The 22,725-nt window shown below is 40.4% G+C and overlaps 2 protein-coding genes across 7 annotated transcripts; one reads left to right on the top strand and one right to left on the bottom strand.

The window, feature by feature from the left end:
• Positions 1–726: 726 nt before the first annotated feature.
• LOC117646491 (cyclin-dependent kinase 12) lies at positions 727–13,013 on the bottom strand. 6 transcript variants are annotated; one of them, XM_034387486.1, is made up of 21 exons: positions 12,709–13,013; positions 10,984–11,054; positions 9,522–10,811; positions 9,126–9,276; positions 8,695–9,036; positions 8,476–8,613; positions 8,153–8,342; positions 7,920–8,070; positions 7,726–7,832; positions 7,515–7,655; positions 6,519–7,434; positions 6,274–6,437; positions 6,003–6,199; positions 5,719–5,923; positions 5,367–5,638; positions 5,069–5,245; positions 3,053–3,094; positions 2,609–2,918; positions 2,384–2,522; positions 2,078–2,305; positions 727–911 (listed from the first exon to the last, which is right to left on the bottom strand). In XM_034387486.1, the coding sequence occupies exons 3-21, from the start codon at positions 10,804–10,806 to the stop codon at positions 877–879; spliced, it is 5,190 nt and encodes a 1,729-aa protein (XP_034243377.1). In that variant the 5' UTR covers positions 10,807–10,811; positions 10,984–11,054; positions 12,709–13,013; the 3' UTR covers positions 727–876. The 6 variants fall into 6 exon arrangements, with proteins under 6 accessions (XP_034243377.1, XP_034243372.1, XP_034243374.1 ...); XM_034387481.1 differs by lacking the exon at positions 727–911 and having other exon boundaries at positions 1,098–2,305; XM_034387483.1 differs by lacking the exons at positions 727–911; positions 12,709–13,013 and adding an exon at positions 12,494–12,635 and having other exon boundaries at positions 1,098–2,305.
• A 726-nt stretch (positions 13,014–13,739) lies between these two features.
• Positions 13,740–21,377, top strand: LOC117646492 (zinc finger protein 37 homolog). Its single transcript, XM_034387487.1, has 9 exons — positions 13,740–14,214; positions 15,115–15,232; positions 15,319–15,435; positions 15,522–15,741; positions 15,864–16,007; positions 16,145–16,290; positions 16,377–16,685; positions 16,800–17,090; positions 17,190–21,377. The coding sequence occupies exons 2-9, from the start codon at positions 15,122–15,124 to the stop codon at positions 17,487–17,489; spliced, it is 1,638 nt and encodes a 545-aa protein (XP_034243378.1). The 5' UTR covers positions 13,740–14,214; positions 15,115–15,121; the 3' UTR covers positions 17,490–21,377.
• The last annotated feature ends 1,348 nt before the right edge of the window (positions 21,378–22,725 follow it).

Here is a 22,725-nt window from a genome sequence, read left to right on the forward strand (position 1 = left end):
TATGGGACGCTCTGCAGCGCCGCATGGCCGATGCCAAGGCTAGTTTTTGCCCTCATTTCGGGGAAAACATCAGGCGAAAAGCTGACCCTGGCGACGGCCGAAATCGCCTAATTTGTCGCCTGGCGACTTGGCCCAAGAATTTCGTCGCCTTCGGCGACTCCAAATCGCCTAAAAGGCGACAAGTCGCCTAGTCTGGTAACCCTGTTCGTTCGTGTTGCTGCCTGCTGCCTGGTTGCTGCTTGCATGCCTTCGGGCACCTTCGGCCCGGAGCCGAGCGCGCCGAGCGCACGAACAAGGTAAGACGGTGTGGGGTAGGAGGGTGGGGGAGACGGAGGCGGAGAGAAGGGCCGAGCGCGCCACGCGCGCCACGCCAGCGTGTTCCTTTGCCCGGGCCCCTTCCTCTGCCTTCCTCCATCCTCCAGCCGCTCTCACCCACCCCGCCCCCTCCCCTCCCCTCACACACCTGTGTACGGAACGTGGAATTCCAGGAACGAGGACGCGGGTTGCCTATCAGGACCCCTTCTCCTGCCAAACATTTTCATGAATAGCTCAGAGAGATGCAAGCCTGTAGTGGCCATGATTCTAAGTGCTAACAGAAGGACTCCAGTTGAATACGGAATGCAATTATTTATTCAGTGCTCTGTATTCTCCAATTTGTTTGACTTCCTTTCTTTGTCTACTCGAAAGACTTTGAATTTCAAAAGGAAAATAAATAGAGGACCCTGCTGTATAATTGATATAAGTTTGGATTTATTTTTGTTAGTTCATTTTTACATTAGGCTTATTTCTAGCATAAATATTTACAAATGACAAAGGAATTTTTCTTTGATGCCTCCTCTCTGTCCAGAATCAAGACGATGTTAGGACCACATCAATTCACAGCCCACTGGAGAATGCCTCACTGCTATGCCCTGAAATAACAACAACAGGTTTCAAACAGCTGATTGTGTGTGGTCATGCTTTTATCCCTTGTTTTCACATTCAGACACACAGCAGTTTTCACGAATAAACAGCTTGTTTGCACAATGGTGTGACAATGAACCTAACATAAGGGAAATATAACATAACAAATTACATTTAATTTGTCAGAAAAGATATAGGAGGCATGTCATGCTTTTATTTCAGGTTGTCACTCAGTGAATATAAAAATACATTGTCAAAGAAAGTTTCCTACACTAAACTACTAACACACAAACAAATTAACTCAATGCTTCAATGGCACTGGCATGCATGAGTCAAGAAGAAAGAAGCAATTACTGTACACACAAACAATTGATTGATAGCTACAAATCTTTAAAAAAAAAGGAAATCAAAATTAAAAATGTAAAAGAATGAAATTTTAAAAATATTAAGAGACGTTCTGGTTAAACTGGAAACATGAGAAAGTCTCCAAAAAGAAAGACAAAATGAAAAAATATATGTACATATCATAATACAGCAGCATGTACTTCTACATGTGATAATTAAAAGATAACAGAAACATGATTATTCAACAGATGGAAAAATTGACCAGTGAATGAAACATAAAAGTAACATAAAATTATACAAAACAATGCTGTTGTGCAGCTAATAAAAGGCTATACAAAACACACAAATCTGAAGTTGATGTGCAGTCAGCAAAACAAAAAATAACAAAAACACAACATAAGGACTATTTTGTACGCACATAGAACAGCATTTTTACTATGCTAGCTTGTGCATACATTTAGTCACTATCAACTGCCAAAATGTACAGAGCATGTGAATAAACAAGCAAGTAAACAAAAGGCCATAAAACTACAAAAAATGACGGGTGTTATCTATTGAACTACACAAAAAAAAAAAAAAAAAAAAAAAGCTGATGGCAATAAGGCTCTACATGGTACTTGACATGAAAAATTTGTATGAAAGATATAACTAGTACGTTGCTACTCTTACTACTTCTTTTATCACCACATATTGCTAGCATTAGTATTAAACTCGCCAAATATATTTTCATCATTATCTCTAGACAAAACTGATTGAAGCGTTGGAATAGGGTTGCCAGTGTGCTTGTCAAAGGCACCTGGGGTTGATCTTACAGAAGAATATTTCATACCTTGATCTTGGTGATCCTTAGATGGCTGTGGTATTGACTGTCGAATCAGATTACCAGCCATAGAGAATCCGTTCTTAAGCAACAAGGTCGCGAGTAGTGATCGAACAGTTTCTGTTGAGATAGATTCTTGTGGTGCATTTGGGTTTACAGCATTATCACCAGCATAAACAGCATAGGGATCAAACCCACTGTTTGCTCCAGAACCAAATTTGTTTGGTGCACTTGTAGCTGGAAAAAGCATTGTCACTGTAGAATAACTATTCCCTGTGAGTTAATCATTCATGTGAGAAGGCACATGAAACTTACTTGGCCCATTGAAAACCACAAACTTGGGTTCGATTCGTAGATTTCTTTGTGATGTCATTGGACCTTGAGAGGAACTTTGTGCCACCTCAAAAGCCTGTCTCAAACTCCATTGAAGACGTTCCACTATTGATCCATCCGGCTGAAACATAAAAGATTCAATTAATAGCAACACAATACTGGAAACACCAAGCATGATGCAAATGGAATGAAGAAAATTATCCACACCTCATTCTCAAAGTGAAGAGACAATAAATGATGTACTCTGACAGGAAATTTCCTGACAACGTAATCAGCAATGATAGCGAGTTGCTTCTGGAGAGAGACATCGGGGAGGATATTTTCATCTGGCAAAGGTGGAGAATATGAAGGTAGATTGCGACTGGGTCGTGAAGGTGAGGATTGCCTTGATCGACGTGCAGCTGGAGAGTTCATTCCAGTCGCTGCAGCAATTGCTGCATTCATTGATTGATGGTTGAATTCATTGTTAGAGGCATGATACGTAAAGCCAGCCTCCATCTTAAGATTTTTGGAGGAACTGAAAAAAAGGGGAAAATAGAAGAAAGCAAATTAATTGCAAAGAAGTAACAGGTTTTATATAGAAGTGGCCTCATTCTGGCAAAAAGAAAAGACAATTCAAAACTTAGTCTAGGGAAATAAAGAACTCGTTACCTGTCATAGAAGGCTTGCTTCATTGGAAATGAGTTACTTGATCTGAAATAACAAGCCAAAGATCACACTATGCAAGCACAAGCAGCTTTCAAAAATGATAATAGTAATATATTTTGATGAAGATAAAATATTTGTTGCACTCAAATGCAAGAGGCAAATTTCTAAAACAAAACTATAACTTTGCAACAATTTTAATCACTAAATGAGGGGAGAAAGTAGGTGTACGACAAAAGTTCATGGTACAGACATTTTATAATGATTGGCAAGCAGAGAGGAAACACTGGCATTGGCAATTAAGGAACTCACCTACAAAACAGAAATTAACAATAACATGGTCACACCACACAATAACAAGATTGTGTTGTGTTCCAAAAAGCCACATTTGCCTTCTGTTTCAAAAATGCAAAGACGTTAATAAATTTTATGAAGGCCCTCCGGAAGCTTGCCATGATTGAAAGTAGAACTCAAGTGTTAAATTAGAATGCAATTGTAGAGATTTTACAAAAGCAAGTGGGTCTAACAAACATTTTGGAACATAGTCTCATACACCAAAGTGTAGTTGAAGAAACCATCCTCAAAATACATACACCTTGGGAATGCACCCAACTTCAGGTAGGAATTCGAATTTCCAAACAGCTACCACTGTGTGTTCTCTAAATCTAAAGCAACTACACCTCAATTTCTTATAAAACATGCAATGTACGGTACAACATATGAAATGAGTAAATTAATGAAGAGCTCAACCACCATCCTAAGGGTTCTACCAAACTAAGATTAGCAAACCATGGCCAGTAAGATTTTCTGTGAACGAGATACTACTTTGATTGATAACAGATTACCAAGCAAGTCTACTTTACAACAAACATGCAACCTACAGTGAATACTGGACTCTGAGCAGAGAGGGCCTCAAGTTGTTCTACTGTGTGTGTTTCTGAGTGAGGGAAACCTGTTATTCCATTGAATGGTGAGGGACAGGAAAAGGGATCAGACATAAAATAATTATTTTAAAAAATAAACAAAAAACATTAACATGAGGGTAGTTCTTTATTGACATCTAGTTTTGCACCTACTGATGTCAAATGCAATTATATACACAAAATATTTCCTCCTCCAAAAGGAAGAGTTATAACAATTCATTCAATCTGATAAAAAAACATAAAAACTACTCAGTTTCATTGCCCAGTTGGCACATTTAAGTCTAAGGCAGTAAGACCTTCAATTTCAACCTCAGAGTTTGTCACAAAGTGCAAGGGAGAAAAATGGAGAAAACAAAGAAAAATCTGTGAGAGAAGATAATCAACACTGATTCTGTGGTATAACCATGCACAATACTTCATGGATCACATCTTGCATTTACATACGTACATATATATTTATTATATATATCTATAGACAATATATTCATACCTATTTACAGCATCCTACCATACAAATGTACAAAATTTCATTACCTGTCTTGGATGAGTAAGCCCTGGACCACTTAAGTGTAAAATCCACATACAAAAATCTAACTATTCAAATGTCTGAAAGCAATGAGTGTCAATAATTAACACTCTTGCCTCCACTTTGGTGATCTCAATAACTTAACTGATATAAAGTGTTTCGCAACGGATACTTCTGAAACTTATTGGGGCAAAGACAGACTAAATATATCACAAATTCATATTGTTGTAAATTATATCAATAGATTCATTGATATGGTTTTTAGAATAAAACAAAATAAATACATGATGTTGAGGATCCAATAGAACAGCAATAGCAGCAAAATCTAATTAGACAACTGGGAAAAGTAAGTAAAATGGATCTAATTCTTACAAAGAAAATTCGTTAAAAAGACTTGGAGATGTTTCCATCATCCAACTACATCAGGCATTCCCAACAACAGCCTACTAACCAATCACCCTCAAATGATATTTAAAGCTTTTTATTTTTTTCAAACAGGCCTGCACATGCTGCCAGAGCTCTCAACATCCAATGCTGACAAGGATAGAAAAATACAATAGAAACGTTTCTTACCCGCCCTGTTCTAAGCTGTCATCAAATGGCGCCTTAGTTGGCTTATCTTTGGAGGTTTGAGGTTTCCCTTGGGGAACATGAGAACTAGGATCCTGCTGCTCACGAATTTGTTTTCGTCTTTTCTTACTCCACATTTCATGGCAGTCTTGTGTTACTGGAAGGTCAGGGGGTGGCATACTGAAACAAAGAACACTCAGGTTCACTACCAAGCTTCAGAAATATAAATGTCCTTCAACTAAGTACATCTGCTAGCAAGAATGACAATTATAAAGGGAAACTAGAAGAGGGAAAGACTTACTTTTCAGGCTGGACAGTCTTCAGCCAAGATGATTTCAGAGCATCCTCTGCTGTAATTCTTCTATCAGGGTCCAATTCTAACATACGGTCTAACAAATCTAGAGCAGAAGGTGGCATTTGCTTTTCAAATTCTTCCCTTAAACGCCGTCTGTACGTTTTCTTGGGTTTCACTGTGTGCCAAAGAGGAAGCTTTATAACATTAGGCCAAACAGCAGGGGTGGGTGTGCCACAAAGATATGAAATCTTGTCCAGCTGCATCAAATCTGTATTTGCCTGTCATAAACAACCAACATCAATTAAAATGTGAACCATACATAACAAATAAAAAGAAATATTAACTAGAAATTCCATACCATGAAAAGTGGTTTTGTATTGAAGAGTTCACCGAGAATACAGCCACAGCTCCATACATCAATAGCAGGTCCATATCTCTCTTCACCCAACAACAATTCAGGGGGCCGATACCACAGGGTAATAACCTTATTAGTATAAGGGCGATCTCTGTTCTCAGCATTATACAACCTAGCCAAACCAAAGTCTGCCAGCTTCACTTCCCCTCTGAAAATTGGAGCAAAGCACAAATCATGACATGCCCTTCATACAGCTGGGCAGAAGGAATTAAAACATTATCACTCACTTGTTGTTCATCAGAATGTTACTGCACTTGATATCCCTGTGAAGGAAATTTTTCTTGTGACAATAGTTTAATCCATCCAGCAGCTGCTTCATAATGGAAGCATTATGGACAGCACTAAAATTTACAAAGCCTGATTCCAAAAGGCCCATGAGATCGTGGTCCATGTACTCAAAAACTAGATAGAATGACCCTTTGTCCTAAACAAACGAAGAGGCAAGTTAGACATTTTAAACTCAATGGTCAAAAGTGGAACTATAGAGAATGTACTAACCTTTCGGAAGTCCAATGCATCTTGTTTGTCAGTAACAATTTCTCTTAAGTTAACAATATTTTTGTGGTTCAATTGACGCAGAATTTTTATTTCTCTTACAGCAGTGATGGGGAAACCTTCCTTCTCATTTTCAAGACGAACTTTCTTTAAAGCAACAAGTTCCTCTGTAAAAGCAAAGTACAATTTCTGTCTAGTTGTGACGCCAAGAAAAAATACTGAAGGTTAAGAGCAAGATATATACTTACTTGTTCTCTTATCCTTAGCCTTGTACACCTGACCGTAAGTACCTTCGCCAATCTGTGTAATCACGTCAAACATATCAACACAGCGTTCGCCCCAGTCTTTGCCTCCCATGGCAGGGATCATGCTGCTCCGTGAGGGCCGTCGCTTGTTGACAATTTTAGGCCTTTTTAATTTTCCCTTTGCAGGTTTTCCTACAGTTGGTTTTGACATCCCAGTTGGTTGAGGTGGAGTAAGGGGTCCATCTTCGTCAGGACTAAAATCTTCTGAACCCACAACTGGAGGAAGAGGCAAATCTTTAATGCCCTTCTTTGGTGGAGTTTTAGGTTTCGGTTCCGGTTCCGGGCTTGGAGTTCGACTAGGAGGAGAATCTATGGTTTCCAAATCACTCTGGTTGAGGCCAGGAGGCATGGGCAGCTTGGTGAGGCTCTTCGCCTTCGACCGGACTGGAGTCTCCGACTTGGCCGTGGCGTCCACCCGGTCCACGCCGCGGGCCCCACGCTCCTCGCCGTTTGGAATGGAGTGTGGGGGCGGGCCGCTGAGGGGCGGCACGGGCAGAGGCATGTGCACAGGGTGGCCTGGGTGTCCCGGGTGTCCGGGGTGTCCCGGGTGAACGGGGTGACCGGGATGAATTGGGTGACCCGGATGTCCAGGGTGACCAGGGTGACCGGGATGGCCAGGAAGCATCAGGGGCGCGGCCCCCGGCAGGGCCCCGGGGACGGCGCCTGGCACGGCCCCCGGCATGGGCGGAACACCCATCGGCCTCACGGGAGGCGGCGGCGTCGACATGTTGGGCAACGGCGGCTGCATCTGCATTGGCGGAAGCAGAGCAGGCGGCTGCTTCGACGCCATCTGCGGCGGGGGCGGGGGGTGCGAAGGGTGTGGGGGGATCATTCCTAGGCCTGGAGCCATTCCAGGCGGCTGAAAACAGAATCCGGAGGTTAGAAACCAAAACCCCTCCCAAACCCATCAGTCGCGAGTTGAAAAAAGAGACTGCTCACCATTTGGAATGTATGGGGTGGAGGCATCATGGGCACCATTTGGTGTCCAGGGTGTCCAGGAGGGTACATGTACGCAGACAAGCCTGGAGGTGGCGCTGGAGGCGGCACCACGTCCATCATGGAATAGTTCATTCCAGGATGCTGAAACAATCAATCAAAGTTCATTCCACTGACCAATGTAGCCAAACCACAACACCACAACATAACTTACAAGTTGACTTGCGTCACAGACTGGTACAGGTATGAGGTTGACATCACTTGAGTGAGCAGTATAATCAGAATGCCCCATTTCTAGACCATTCTTAGAAGACTGGGAATCTAAAATAAATGAGAAGAAATAGATTTTAACACATGTTGATTGTGATGCAACAGTTCTGCACTGGTTGCATTTATTGAGTTACAAACCTCCATCAGGTTCAATGATAGTGATATCGCCATCGTCGTCATTTGCCTTCTTCTTTTTACCCAGTGCTTCCAAGGATTTCAATGCCGATTGCCTGACGACCTTGTTTCGTTTCATGATTTCAGCAACTAGACTGGTGTCACCAATCTTTGCCTAACAAACACAATGGACCATCAGTACATCATGATACCTTGAAACACAAATATAAAAAGTGTTAACATGTTAGTCAGCAAACCTCTGCTTGAAGACGGCGTGCGGTAGCTGATGTGGGACTTCTTGGAGTTCTTGGGCTTCTTAAAGGACTCCTAGAAGAAATGCGACTTCTGCCTGGTGGTGATCGAGGGCTTCGCGAGCGGCGTCCTCGTACAGGACTTCTTGTCCGTGACCTTCTCTTGCCAGATACTTTATGACCCCTACTGGAAGACCTGATATTTAAAAAAAATTGAATGATGAGTCCAGTAATAATGAGATACATTTTGTGACAAGGATAATAGGATTGATTAACTTTGTGGATAATATTTTCAGATAAGTTATCATAATACTTTTAACTCAACAGACCTTCTTGAGCGGTTTGGAGATGCACTCCAGTGCCTAGATCTTGGTGCTCCAGCAGGAGAACGGCTTCTAGACGCCCTCCAGCGAGCAGGACTCCTGCTCCTTGACCTGGACACAGGTGAGCGACTAGACCTGCGAGCCCTTCAAACAAATTTAGTTAAATATAAATATCAGAACAGCAGGTGGGAGGTATGGAGGAAAATAGAAAAAATGTCCAAATACCTTGATGGAAGAGGAGACCGAGATCGGCTCCTTGACCTCCTCGAACGTTTGTGTGATCTTGTTCTATCCCTATCTCTCCGATGTGATTTCCTTTCACTACGGTCAGATCTATCATATCTGTCCTGTCTCTCCCGATTTTCCCTAGGTCCCCTGTCATATCTTTCTCTATCAAGATATGCAGGCTCTCTGTCCCTATCCCTTTTGGATTCTCTATCATAAGAATCTTCCTCCAAACGATCTCTTTCCCTATCCAGTGGACGGCTATCATTGAGTCTATGAACAATAATTTGTTCCAATTCACGTTTGTCGGTTCGCCGTGATTTCCTTGGAGGACTCGCAGACCTGAGCATAGAGTTTATCATGCATTGATAGTAATAATGATATCAAAAATATCTCTTTCTCACACACACTCACACCACATTGCCACTTACCTTCTAGACCTGTTTTTAGATGGAGTTGGAGACGAGATCAATGGAGGACTTCTCCATTCATCTTGACGAATTGATTGACTATTAACATTATTATCTGGTGGCAGACGTGCTACTCTAGAAGGACTTGGAGTTCTTCCATCCCTTGTTCTCACTGCAAAAGATTAGGAAAAAAACATGTTGAAAGAACAGAAGATGCATTAAAATAGCTCATTCCTAAAAGGCAAATAAAAGTGTGTGAAATTTGAAAAGTACTTTATTTAATCCACTAACAATTTCCACTTTCTTTCCCCGCATACGTTAAGAAACATCTTACATCAGAAATTTCCCAAATCTCTACGGGACAATTTCAAGTTTACAAAGGTTACAACTAAACAAAGCAGAAAGTAGGAGACATACCTTCAGGACTCCTAGAGCGGCGACTGTAGTTGGGAGACACGTGCCGGCGATTCGGGCTGGGACTGGGAGGAGTCTGCCTGCCACCAGCATTTTCACGAGGCAGCTGGGATGGGACAGGTGGAGTGTGAGGGGACTGGGCTGATACACTGCCACGACGTCGTTGATTTGCTGTAGGGTAAGAAGGGCTGTCACGCTCATCACTTGCGATGTCCATGTCACTTCCAGCACCGCGTGAAGGAGGGGACACAGGAGAAGTGCTTGGACCATGGGCCTGTTTTAAAGGTGGAGTACGAGGTGTACCCCTGAATGAAAGCCTACTGTCCTCAAGAGGGGCAGGTCTTTCCCAAGCAGCAGATCTCGGAGAGCCCGGCATACCTGGGGGAGACACGTTTCTGCTCATGGCTGTTTGACTTGAGTCTCGGGAATGATGCTTGTGTGCTACCGATCTCTCCCAGCCATCAGCAGAATCTGGTGATGCAGCACTGGGAGGAGACACATTTCTGCTTGTTGCAGCTTGGCTGGAATCACGGGAACGATGTTTCGATTTCTTTCTTCGTTTCCTAGGAGATGGATGCCTAGAAGTCTTCTCATGCTTTCGGTCTCGTTTATGTTTTTTCCCCTTCTGCCGCATGGCATGAATATCATTCTTTGAATGATATTCTGGGGGGGAGTCACTAGCTTCGTGTTGAAATGAGGGCGAATTATCTCTGTGTTTCCGATGCCTCGATTCGGAGGATTCCTTGTGTCTCGTACCTTTGGGCGGAGGTGATGGAGTAGAGGGGGCTCCAGAAGGTGACGACCGTCTGTGTGTATGGCGAGCTTCACTTGGAGAAGGTGACAAATATCTTGAGTCTGATGCTTTTCTGTCTCTATGATGTTTGCTACTGCTGCTGCTGCTGTGCCTATGAGAGTCGCTGTGGTGACGCATTGAGAGTTGTAATTGAGGACTTACTTCCCCTTCACTTAGATTAAATCCGTCTTCACTTTGGATCTCTCCAGCTTCTGGTGCAGAAAGATCTTCAGAACTCACATCCGAGTATTCAACAATTGGAAGGGTTTTGCTTGGGCGATCTCGATCAGCTTCCCTTTGCTTGCGCTTATTTTTCTTCTTGCTTTCTGAGTGATGGCTGTGTCTTAATTCAGATGAGCCATCATCGGACTGCTGCATGCTATTTAACCCCAAGGCGTTCCCGGAATCATCCGACAGGGCTCCTTCCTTGGAGTTCTCTGGCCGGTGTCTACTTGATACAGTGCCGTTCTGTTCTGCATCACGACCACTTGGCATGACCCCTGAAACAGAATGTTTTTATCAAAATAAGACTTATACAAGAATTAGTTGCATGTTATAAAAAGGGTCCTGAATAGAACTCATGAAACTTTTGAATAAAATCCCCAAACAATGCCCCAAACAAATACAAACCCTTGGAATGAGCTACACTTTACAAAAATACCTAGTTCTCACCTCATCATAATTGAAGCTAAGCAAGATTCATCAAGCAGGATTTATGTACACCACAGTAGCAAAGCCAGCACCTGCACAGGAAGCAGTAAATGTAAGCAAACCTTTCAATGCAAAATAGTTAAGAAAATAAAACAGAATCACAGGCATGTGAATGAAACACAGGATAAATGCAATGATAAAAGAGAACAACATGAAAATCACATGCTTTCAGATTAATAAATCTATCTCAGTACCAATGTGACACATACTATATGACATCTTGCAATACCAAAGGAAAATATAATAATAGGCTTAACTGATTAACAAAACAACATAAAGTACTGTGTTTCTTTGACTATTTGTTGCCATTTGAAAATTAGAACTAAAAACCAACATGAGAAACTAAAGTTCCATACTAACTTGATTAAAGTAAAAAGGGACCAAAGCATAATTTTGAGTACTGTTCCACTTTTTTAGTTACAGAACTCTATGCTCCCAATTGAGGAAAATCAGGAATAATATACAAGAAGCTCTCTAGAAAGGACAGAAATTAATTACTTTTTTTTTGTAAGAATGTAGAGAAAACAAGACAAATTACTGGACAGTTCAGTTGATAATTCAATAAATACACATGAAATAATAAGAGGAGAACAACCAAAACTGGTTGTGGTAGGTTAAGGCAAATTTCCAAGACCAACACAAGCCAAGATTTTCAAAGCATTTATAAACACCAAGACACCTTTGAACATGCTGTAGATTACATGCAATTAGTTAAAAATACATTAGGAAAACCAAAAAAAAAAGTGGTGACAAATGGTAGAACTTAACAAAAATATTTCTGAAAGTAGCAATTCTAAGCCCAACTCAGATGGATGGAGCCACACTCATGAAGAACACTCAATTCATCATCAGGTAGCAGACTGCTGATCAATTTGCTAACCAAAGCAAGTTATGGCAACATCATAATTGACACTGGTTCAGTACTATCAAAACTATCCTTATGGATGGACACTAGTTTGAGGGGCATACAAGAAGAGTAGGAGTAATTTGGAAAAATTAAGTTTTGTACAGAGACCAAATTTATTCACAATTGCAAGGTCAGCAAAGTCCACTTTGGAGGATAAGTCATTTGGGGTTGGACCAGACAGGATAAAAACCAAATCATGAAATTATTATTGGTAAAATAAAAACTACAGATGACCAATAAACAGTGAGAAAGCTCGTCTGGAGTATCACTGCAGTGTAATTTCAGCAATACAAAACTTACAAGTTAAATAATGAAGTAAAACACAACATTGGTGTTGTGACTTCAGGGCATCAGAGGGGTTCTAATAACACATTTTCGCACAGAAAGTAATAAAATTCAACTAAGATTGGTCGTATCCGTGCACAGAGACAATAAATCCTGCTAAGTTAAGGAAGCTTTCGTAAATTAAAGAAATAGCCGGCTGGGTGGCACCAGTTTGCGTCCCCTATAATACTTAACCTCAACCTCCCCCTTAACCTTCAAGTTACATATTGATGTAAATACCTCTCAAGGTAGGAGAATGTAAATTTGATAACAGAACGTTAATTCCTCAAATTCAGAACATTACAAGCTTCGAAATTAAATGTTTCTTGGCAGCCAACTAGGCAAACTAACACTCCGCCATTTTAGATCATAGGCTCCATTTACTATTGATCATACACTTGAATTTGGAGGCCCCTCGGAGTATTTATCAAGACAGGGAGTTAGTTTTTACTCACCAAGACCTTCTATTGAGGCTCCTCGAGGTTAATTTCTTGCATTTCAATCCTTGGAGGATGACGAGCTGGACTATACGATTCCAAGGTTTCGGGTCTTAAAAAATTTAACTGGGAATAGTAGGGAATAAAACTGATCCAAAGAAAAGATGGAGTTTCGATATCCAATTTGACGTTTATTTAATTTTGCTGCGACTTGGATTTCATCAGATTAAAATGGATAAAAATCCATCACTTGATACCATGGCAATTTGTCCCATGAGAGGTCCGCCATACAATGACGTCAGAAACGTTAGGTTTCTCGCAGAAGGCCGTGGCCGTGCCCAATGCTGCCAACCCAAAACCCAGCAAAAAAGACAGTTGCCTCACCTTACTCGTACTTCCGGCAACGCGGAGAACGTGGAGCGGAACAAAGGGACGAGGACAAGCCGCGAGACGCTCAACGCGCTCGACGCTCGAGTCGAGTCGACGCTTTGGCGTGGCCACGCCATTGTGCGCCGCAATCACCGCATTCCCCCGCCATACTTCATCTTTCACACTATATGCCCAGCGGCCCAAGGAAGATGATACACTGCTAGCTGGTCGTAAATACAAAACCCCGTTATTGCGGCCGCGAAGGGAAGGGATTCAATGCGCATTAAGGCGGGTGGCCTGCAGTGGCCTGGCAATGCTCCTGGCCCTCTGGCTGCCTCTGGGGGTGGGCCGAACAAATAAGTCGTGGTCGTGTCGTAACGTGCTTTGAGGTGCTTCAAATTGAATTGAGCATCACATTGTTTGATCGAATCCACGCCAGTTCCAGCTCAAAATCGGCGCCACTCGCCTCGCTCCCACACGTATTTTCGGACAGACCCTTGGGGGACAATTAGCTCTCAGAATGTCTTTTCAGAAGTCTCCCTTCCTTGTCGGTTTGTTTTGCGTTCAGTCCGAGCATAAATCTACATCCTAGAAATGTAAACGAATTGCCGCCATTTCAACGATCGGGACTACTTTCTGAAAGTTAGGCGGCAACTGACTATCGATTCCCGTCCCCTCGAGCGACTGTCATGGCGTCGACTTCGATAGAAAAACAACGCAATATCGCGAAGCACAGCAGGTGTTTTCGTGTGTAGTTGTTGACATTTTTTGGTGTGCGGACTGCTATTTTCTTACGCTCCTTGAATTGTGTTACATCTTAGTCGAAACTTGGAATCATGTTTTCCCTTAGGAGACATTTTTTAACCGAAACCGACGCCGCATTGAGTGCCAGCGGCTTCAGCGAGTAGTGTGCGCGCTTCCCATCTTGTGACCCTATTTCAACGGACGTACTCTTAAGCCTATTTCAATGAAAAGTTATTCATCAAGATATGAAATCAAGTGCTAAACTTGTGTAGAAAAGTTTAAAAGTGAGTGCTTGTGAATTTGTGGATACCCATGTCTATATTTGGATCGTACTCAAGTCGACCCCGGTGACAGCCCGTTGGCTTCAGTGTGAGCGGGGTTTTGAGAAAGTGCCACTAGGCTACTTTTGAGGTAAGTAGGTCTTGTTGTCCGGGAATTACTTTTCCTCCGAATTATTTCTGAGCTACTTTGGGACGAACCTATTAGCGAATTCTGCTCAGTCTTTTTTTATCCTTTAATTTATACATTCGCTGAAATCTCTGATATATGATCTTGTTTTGCTAATGTATACCCTGGCTTCAGTGCCTTCAAAAAGAGAAATCTAGCCCTGCCGTTGGAAGTGAAAGGCTCTTTTCTCGCCGTTTTAAGACCTCGCGTTGGTTGAGTAGTCATAACTTTTTCCTCTTTCCTCGATTTTGCTCACTAAACGCCCAAGATTTTGATTGAAAGTTTTTATTTAACACAATTATTTGCCGTCCCTTAACCTCAAAGTGATGTGGCCAATAAGCTTGACAGGTTTCACAGTAAAACCTCATTCACGTTTACCACTTCTATTAAAAGTATTTCTAATTATTAAATTATTTCATTCTCACTTAGTTTGTTAGTTTTCTTCTCCATTGAAACGTCTCTTTTCCCCTTCCATTTAGACACTGGGCAAGATGAGGTTAGGAAGCAGAATGGTGCTTGTATTAAATTTTCTCTATTATTTAAATCAACCGCCGTTTTGTCTTTTTACTTAACGTGTTGTGAATTCTTTTATCACATTATCAGTGTGTTAATTTGAACTTAGAATATATCTTCTGAAATAAACATAAACAATTTTTCCCGTCGTGTTTAAATGCATGTAAAATAAATTTGATGCTGCATTGATTATGTCAGAATATAATTGTACTTTAAATTTTACAGTAGTTAATGACTTTCTATTGCTAAACTTTTCATCTCATTACATTTGTTTCTTCATTTTGGTCATTATCTGTAGAATTCTGCTGAATTTTTCTAATACCCATTCTGTGATTTTACCCTTTTTTCCAGCATCAAAATGAATTACACGCCATTTAGTGGTCACTTTACTACACAGGTGCCAGCTGGCACTGTGCAGCATTACACAACTGCTAAATTTGCACAGAATGTCGCTGCGCCTGCTGGACAGGTATGACATTTTACTTCCTTTGAAACCAAATTTTTATCAAATGTATTAAACAAGAATTGTAATGAAAATTTTTTTCTGGTGTGAAGGTGCTGGGGGTTCTCAGTCAAGTGACAGAAGATGGAGTAACCTACGTCCGACCTGTTGAAAATGGCCTCACTGTCAATCTTGCTCAGCCTCAAACTGTTACAACACAGCAGAACCAGGTAATAAGTCAAATTCAATGACATTGTTACTCATTTTTCTGTCTTTTCCTGTGTGTTTTCATTGCTCTTTGCGTATTTTTTTTTAGGTGCAACCTACTTTTATCTCCATTCCTGTCCAAGTACCTGGAAGTAAACCTGGTGACCCTCCACAGCAGCAGATGCTTCAAATTCAAGTTGTTGCACCTAGTAGCCAAGCCATTACAGGAGCCATTGCATGCGACAGCAACCAGCCCAAGTACCACATGGGCCCAATACTAGCCCCAGGAAATGCTACTGTTGTCCAGTTTGCCTATAATAACCAGCAAGGTAAGAAAGACTTAAAGATTTAAAGTTTGTTAAGTTTTATCTGTAGCCCACTATGTATCTTGAATCCCATTGATTTAACCAACATTATGCAAATTAACCCCTTAAATGATAATGCTTTAAAGGTGATGCTGTCGAGGTCCCACTGATGCAGGCCATACAACAAACTCAACAAACACAGTCCACCTCAACAGAAAATGGAGAATGCAACAGTAACAACAATAATAACAACCAGCAGCACACTATACAGATACAAACTCAAACAGATGGTAATTTATTTTCTCCTTTTTCAATGTTGCTTATGGCAGTGGAAGTGCAGAAGCAACTTCAATTTGTGTCAAGTAAGCAATTTTAAGTTTCCTCATATTAATTTTTTTGCTTTCTTTTTTTTGCCCCTTCCTCCTAGATGGTGATGCAGACAAATCTCAAGCCAATGGTAATAAAATTTCTGTGAAAGTTGAGAAAGGTAAAGGGTTCGGAGAGCAGCAAACTGTTCAACAGTATGTTGAAATGCCTAATAATTGGACAAGTTTAGTGCAGCCTGGATCTACGGTAGGTCATTTGTTTGCTTCTCACTCACAACACACACTATTTTTCAAGATTTCATTTTTATTATATTGTCAATTTCTATGGTACAGGTTGCAGATTGCCTGGCAAAATTGCCAGCTGCGATTCCACATGGCCTCACAAGTTTCTTAAAATTTGCTCCAACTATTAAACGGGAAACTGAAAATGAATCATCACCCCTTTCTACACATTCGCCTGAGGGAATGTCAAATGATCTTGTTGTTTCTTCCGAGGACCCGTTGGCCCAGGATCACTCATCAGACATGACAATTGCAACTGATGGGACTCAGGGAATGGCCGATGGTATGAAAAAAACCAATAAAGTCAAGAAGAAATACAAAAAGAAGAATCCGAAACCGAAGAAAACAAGGCCAGGACAGGTACTGTTGATCCCTGCTCATTAATAACTTTCATCATATCTTTGTTAAGTTCAAACAACTTGACATGAATTCAACAGTATGAAATTATACTAAATCTGTTTGATTGTCTCATAGGTCACTATAGCTACTGCACTGGATGGTACTACCTTGTTCTGTTGCCCTGAATGCAACATGGCATATTCTGAGAAAGAATTGTTGGAGCAACACTTAGCTGTCCATAAAACAGAACGCAGGTTCATTTGTGACACATGTGGAGCTGCTCTGAAGCGGAAGGAACACTTGGAGCGCCACAAGCTAGGGCACAATCCTGAGCGGCCATTCACATGCGACACATGTTTTAAGGGCTTCAAGCGCAAGGAACACTTGAACTTACATGTTGTCATTCATTCAGGCGAGAAGACACAGGTAATGTGTTGTTCTCAAATTAGCAAAGCAACTTTTTTTTGCTGCTCGGACTTCATTTTTCTTGTATGCTGTTTGCTGACCCTTAAATGGTTATTACAGGTATGTCCAGAGTGTGGAAAAGGCTTCTATAGAAAAGACCACCTAAGGAAGCATGCACGGAGTCATCTCAAAAAAATAATTAAGGAAGAGATTACTACAATGGGCATCCCCGGCCAAGACCAACAAACAAATCAACAGACTATGGAGGATGGTTCTCCAGTATTGTCGATCTTACCAAATACTGAAGATGTCAATGAAGATGGATCTATTGAGGATCATCAGCATCACATGGAGGCGACAGTAGTACTCCCAACTCAAACTGAGACCAGTACCATAATGTTGCAACATCACCATCACTAGTTTACCAAGCTATGTAGGTTCATGAACACATGCAAAGAAACCAGTCCGGTATTTCTTAGAATATGAGTGGCATTGAAATGATCATGTTGATAATAATGCAAATTAATATATTATTTTTTGTTTAGTTCATTTCTACACATTTTCAAATTATCTTCGATGTAAGCCTTAGTGTGATATTTATGTAGATATGCAGACTCTCTGCTCTTGTGCTGCATTCATTCATTGTGTCCACTCTAGAATTCAGAAAAATGGTGCTGGTTTCTCTCATGAAATTTATAATGTTGCAATCTTTGAGCTCTGCTAGTTACCAATCACCAGCTACATTCATCCCACCTCATTGCAATCATCATTCTCATCCATATTGATGTTTTCTCCACCCCTCTTTTTTTTTTTCCTTTGTATGTATCTGTTGAACTCGGTGAGCTGCGGAGATGTTTCAAAGGGCTGCCTCAATTTAGAGTTTTAGTGATCACTTAAATTAAGTTTTTGTTACTGAGTGAATCATATTAGTTGTTGTATGAGTGTTGTGTTGCTGGGCCATGTACACTGTCATGGATTTTAACCATTTTTTTGTTTTTGTTTTTGTACAATGTTGCCTTTGATCTATGTGCAATGATAAACATTTTTAATGTGAAGCATTCACCCCATCTATATCTATTTGGGTCGAATCTCAACTAATCGTGCTACGATTTATCCAACTTTAGTGCTGCATGTTCAGTTTCACAATGACTGTTGTGGTGTACGTGTTTACGTTGTTATTTTTTTATTGCTTGTTCTCCTTCATAAAGGAGTTAATATAATTTCAAATACTACTTAACGTACTCCATGAACAAATGAAAGTACTGTAATGTGGATGTGAATGTTATCTTTACATGCCTTCTTATACAGTACCGTTCATGGGTGTGAACTTCACATGCTTCAAAAGATAAACTTCCATTTTAACAAGTACAGAACCTTACTAGATGGTGGCAATAGCGGGTTTTTGTTTACTGTTAGGCTGTTGATCTATTGAATATACATTATAATACAAATTAGATTGAATGACATTTGTGTGGACGAATGCTCTTTGCAAGCGGTTTTTGTACATATTGTTCCATCTATCAATTTCTCTTGCATTTTTCCTTAGGGTCTTTAAGGTGTTAAAGAACATTAATTACTCTCCACATAAGTGCCTGGATGCATTTGTTTTTGTGTTTTTGTCCTCCCTTCTTTGTATGACTAGGTGATTATATTAGTTTAAATTTTTCTTTAATATATTTATAGAAAGCTAACTTGGAGCTCTAGAGCTTTGCAGCGAAGCTGCTTTTTTTACGAATGGAATTTGTTTCTATCTATTTCTCCTTTGACTACAGAAAATTTCCCTCAAAAGTTTTACTCATTTTTGGAATCTAAATATGTCCCCCTTCCTGCTGCCCCCTCTCAAAATTTTTATCTTTCGGTGATGTATCTTGAGCAAAAGAAACCAAAGCTGTAATATTTTTTATTCTCAAATCCTCTTTAAGTTAAGCTACAGGCAAACGGTTTTTGCATTGAGATGTGAATGTGTCTTATGGATTGTGGCACTTTGATGGGAGGGGCAATGTAATGGGTTGGTATTTGTTTGCTCACAGTACCTCATCACGCTGAGCAATTTTCACTTGGTGGTCAACAATGAAGGTTTCTATGGTAGTGAATCTGGGAGTTAGGTCCCGTACTCAGTCTAGCAGATATCACCTTGTTACCTAGCTTTTGTTTGTTGTGAATTCAGAACCTTTGTTTGATATTTTATTCTTGTAGGACTTTAATGAAACTCCAAGCAGTTTGTTTGCAGTGTGCCAAACGTTAGTGTTAAACAATGAGCAAATGCATTACTCCTATTGCTTAAGGTTTCCACAACATCACTTAGTGTTGATAGATAAGCATTTACTGCAAAATCTATCTCAAAGAATCTTCTGTGTTCCTAAATTGAAATCCTCAAACCGGTGATAATTGTTTTGAAAAATCCACGTTTGATTGCTTAAATATTCTCTGAATGAGTTTATCATAGCATTCTGCTTCCATCCTGATTGGAGTTGACTTGCAGTGTTGGTAAAATTTTAACCTTTTCTAGCTGTTACAGCTTTCTTTTCCATTTATAACTTGCACAAAATCTGTTTCTTTGCTATGCTTGTTCAATCCTTTTTTGATTTGAGAATCATAGATCAGTTAATGTTGCATTTGAAGAGCCCTGTTATGTTGGATTTGACAACACCATATTGACAAAGTACAAGTGCAAATTGTGCAAAGGGTGGGAAGTGATTATGTTCAATCAATTTTTTCACTGCTACATTGTTGCAACCCACAAAAAATTATTATATAAATATATATAAAAATATAAATACAAATATATATTTCTCTAATATATGCTTTCTTTGTAACTATGAGTGTATGTCTGAGAGAGTGCGCATGTGTGTTCTGGTTGATATCCCATATGTGTGTAAAATATGTTTATTAATTTATAATGCTGCGTCCTAACCCGTCTCCTCTTTGTACATAGGTTTTAGTTAAAGAAAGAGTGACTGCAAAATGCAAATGGAACTTTTTTGTAATTTAATATGGTTATATCAGTAAGAATTTTGGTTTATTTAGGTTTTAATTGTAAATAATAAAGCGCATGGTTATACAGTAAAACATATTCCATATGAGAATGATGGTTTGAAAAATATAACAAGGCGAATGATTTTACAGTACCTTTAGTGTCATCTAAGCTTACCCTTGAAGTATTCTACAAATCATGAACAAGGATAGAATTAATTTTTAGAATGCGTATTCGTTATATATTGTTTTCTTTCCTATTGTTGGTTGCGGTACAAATTGAAACTGCGTAATAAACATTCTGGAAATTCTAATGAGTCCTTTATGAAATTTACCATTGTTGACATCATGATACATGTTTCCTTAGTTCTGTCTGTTGTATGGAAACTTTTACAACTTCTATTAGAATGCTATGCAATGGAACTGGGGCAATTTCTTCACCTTTAAACGGCAGTACTTTTCAGACTACACGAACTTGAGTCAAAGGGAAAATCTTTTGAAGTTACGCCTCTACACAATGCATTATTGTCGAAAGAATGTAGGTCTTTCTGCTTGTAAATATCATCACTTTGTCTCTGCTACACTTTGTAGTTGTATTTAAGCATTTCGACAAGATAGAATAAGTTTGTTTCTTAAGACTCTGTTTAAACTAAGGTTAGCATCAATTAACAGTTCAAGAAATGTAGTCAGTTTTAGCAAGAGACAGTTCCATGAGGAATCGTTGGAATTCCTCTAAGGAATTCCTCAACAGATCCTCATGTCACTTGTATTCTCTCTCTTATATTTTTTAATAAATGTCTTTTACAAAAGGATTGTTATTTCTTGGACATTTTGTCAGCGGTTTCTTGTAATTCAGTCAATTTTGAACCACCATTAATTTATGAATTGTAACCTGGTAGTGTTGTGCCTACTATGAAGTAGGTGTTTGGCTGGAAAAATCCTAATGTTAGTTTGAAATGACTGGATTTGTCACAAGTTACATGTATTTGTTGGAAGCCGTACCTGAACTTAATCACATTAGTTTTCAGTGACACTAATGTGCTTTTGATATAGTAGTAGTGTTGGATAACACTTTTTGTCTCAACAGTTGTTAGGTTCTTTCTCATCTCTAAAGAAACAATGATATGACAAGTAACTTTTCTTTAATGGACTGTATCAGTTTCTCTTCCTCTCCTGACTAACAGTGATGTTATCAGAATCACTGGATTTGAGTGATATGCAGCTAATTTGAATGGAAAGGAACTGCCTCACGTATTTAACAGCATTACACACAAGAAGCAGAATAATCTTGCTTTTTTTTTCCCTATTCCTATGTTCAGTTATTGGCTGTGAATACTACAAATCTCCCAGCTCCAATCTGTAGGTTTTTCCAACATTTGAGGAATAGTAATTAGGAAGAGAACAGGTAGATTTCATGAATATTAGAAGATTTATCAGGATTGTTGAGTTAAGTGAATGTGATGTACTTCTTTCAATCCATTCGATTCTTTTAAAATATGTAATCTCTTTTGCCTTTACATTGCAGAATTCAATAAATTACCAAACAATTGAATATTTTAGTTAGTTTTAAATTTTAAACTTACATGAGTGAAATATAAAATGGTGTGTATGTTCTCATGTGTGGGGGTCATAAATGGGAAATTTTAAGCTGCAGTTTGTCATCACAAGTGCAGCTTTAGAAATTTAAGCTTCAGTTTACCAAGCATGTAGGTAAATGTATCAAGAACACTTAGTTGTATTTTTTTTATTGTTAGGCAAAATACGAAAGCATAGATCAATGATATGTTTTATTGTATAACCAATTCAATCATTAGAACTACTGAGGGGTTTAATTCAAAACTGCACATTCAGTATCCCTTGCCTCCATCATTTGTTTATTTTGCAATTTGTAATATTTTTGTGTTTTATTTTCCGAAAGTTAAAGATTTATAGAGTTTTAATATGGCTCACTTGAAATGGTGAAAGTGTAATAAAATCTGCAAAGTTTGCATGCATCATTGTCATTGTTCATAAGCACCAATAGCCCGTGGCACCAATGACACGACGATTGGCGAGGACGAGGGACGAGGCACATGATAAGCACGAGTCAGCACTCCGAAGGACCGTTTCGTCTTTGTCGCTCTGTCTCCATCGCTCTCAGGGGGACGTTCGCTAGAGGGCGAGAGAGACAGCGACGAAACGATTTAGGTCCTGTTTCCCTTTCCGGCCCAAGTGAAAGGGCTCAGGTCCTTCCCTCCCACGCCGTCGCATGCCGTCCCTCGTCGTGCCGTCTCGACGTGGCCGAACTGCTGTTGACTTTGATTCCACGCACCACGCGGCGCGGTGCGGCGGCGCGGGTCGGCCTAGTTCCCTCTTTACACTGACCCACTGCCTGCTGCGGGGCGGGGCTCGCTGCCCGACCAGCTGACAAGAGGCGAGTCTGGCGGGCATACGGCCCTCGCCCACGCCTGCATTGTACACCGACGTCTCGTCCGGGGCACCGGGGAGGCAGCGGAGAGAGGCGTCCTCACGCCCTGCTCTGCCAGCACGAAGGAAGCAACGGGGAAGGGGAAGGGGAAGGCCTCTGGTGGGGCGCTGGCGTTGAGGTCTCCAACAGCAGTCGAGTTCGATGCATCCGCGGACGGTTCCGTCGAAGATTCTCGCTTTAAACATCAAAGGGAGAATAGCCAGTCACTACGAACAT

This window comes from Thrips palmi, unplaced genomic scaffold, assembly GCF_012932325.1.
Source record: "Thrips palmi isolate BJ-2018 unplaced genomic scaffold, TpBJ-2018v1 HiC_scaffold_19, whole genome shotgun sequence".
In the NCBI taxonomy this organism is placed as follows: Eukaryota; Metazoa; Arthropoda; class Insecta; order Thysanoptera; family Thripidae; genus Thrips; species Thrips palmi.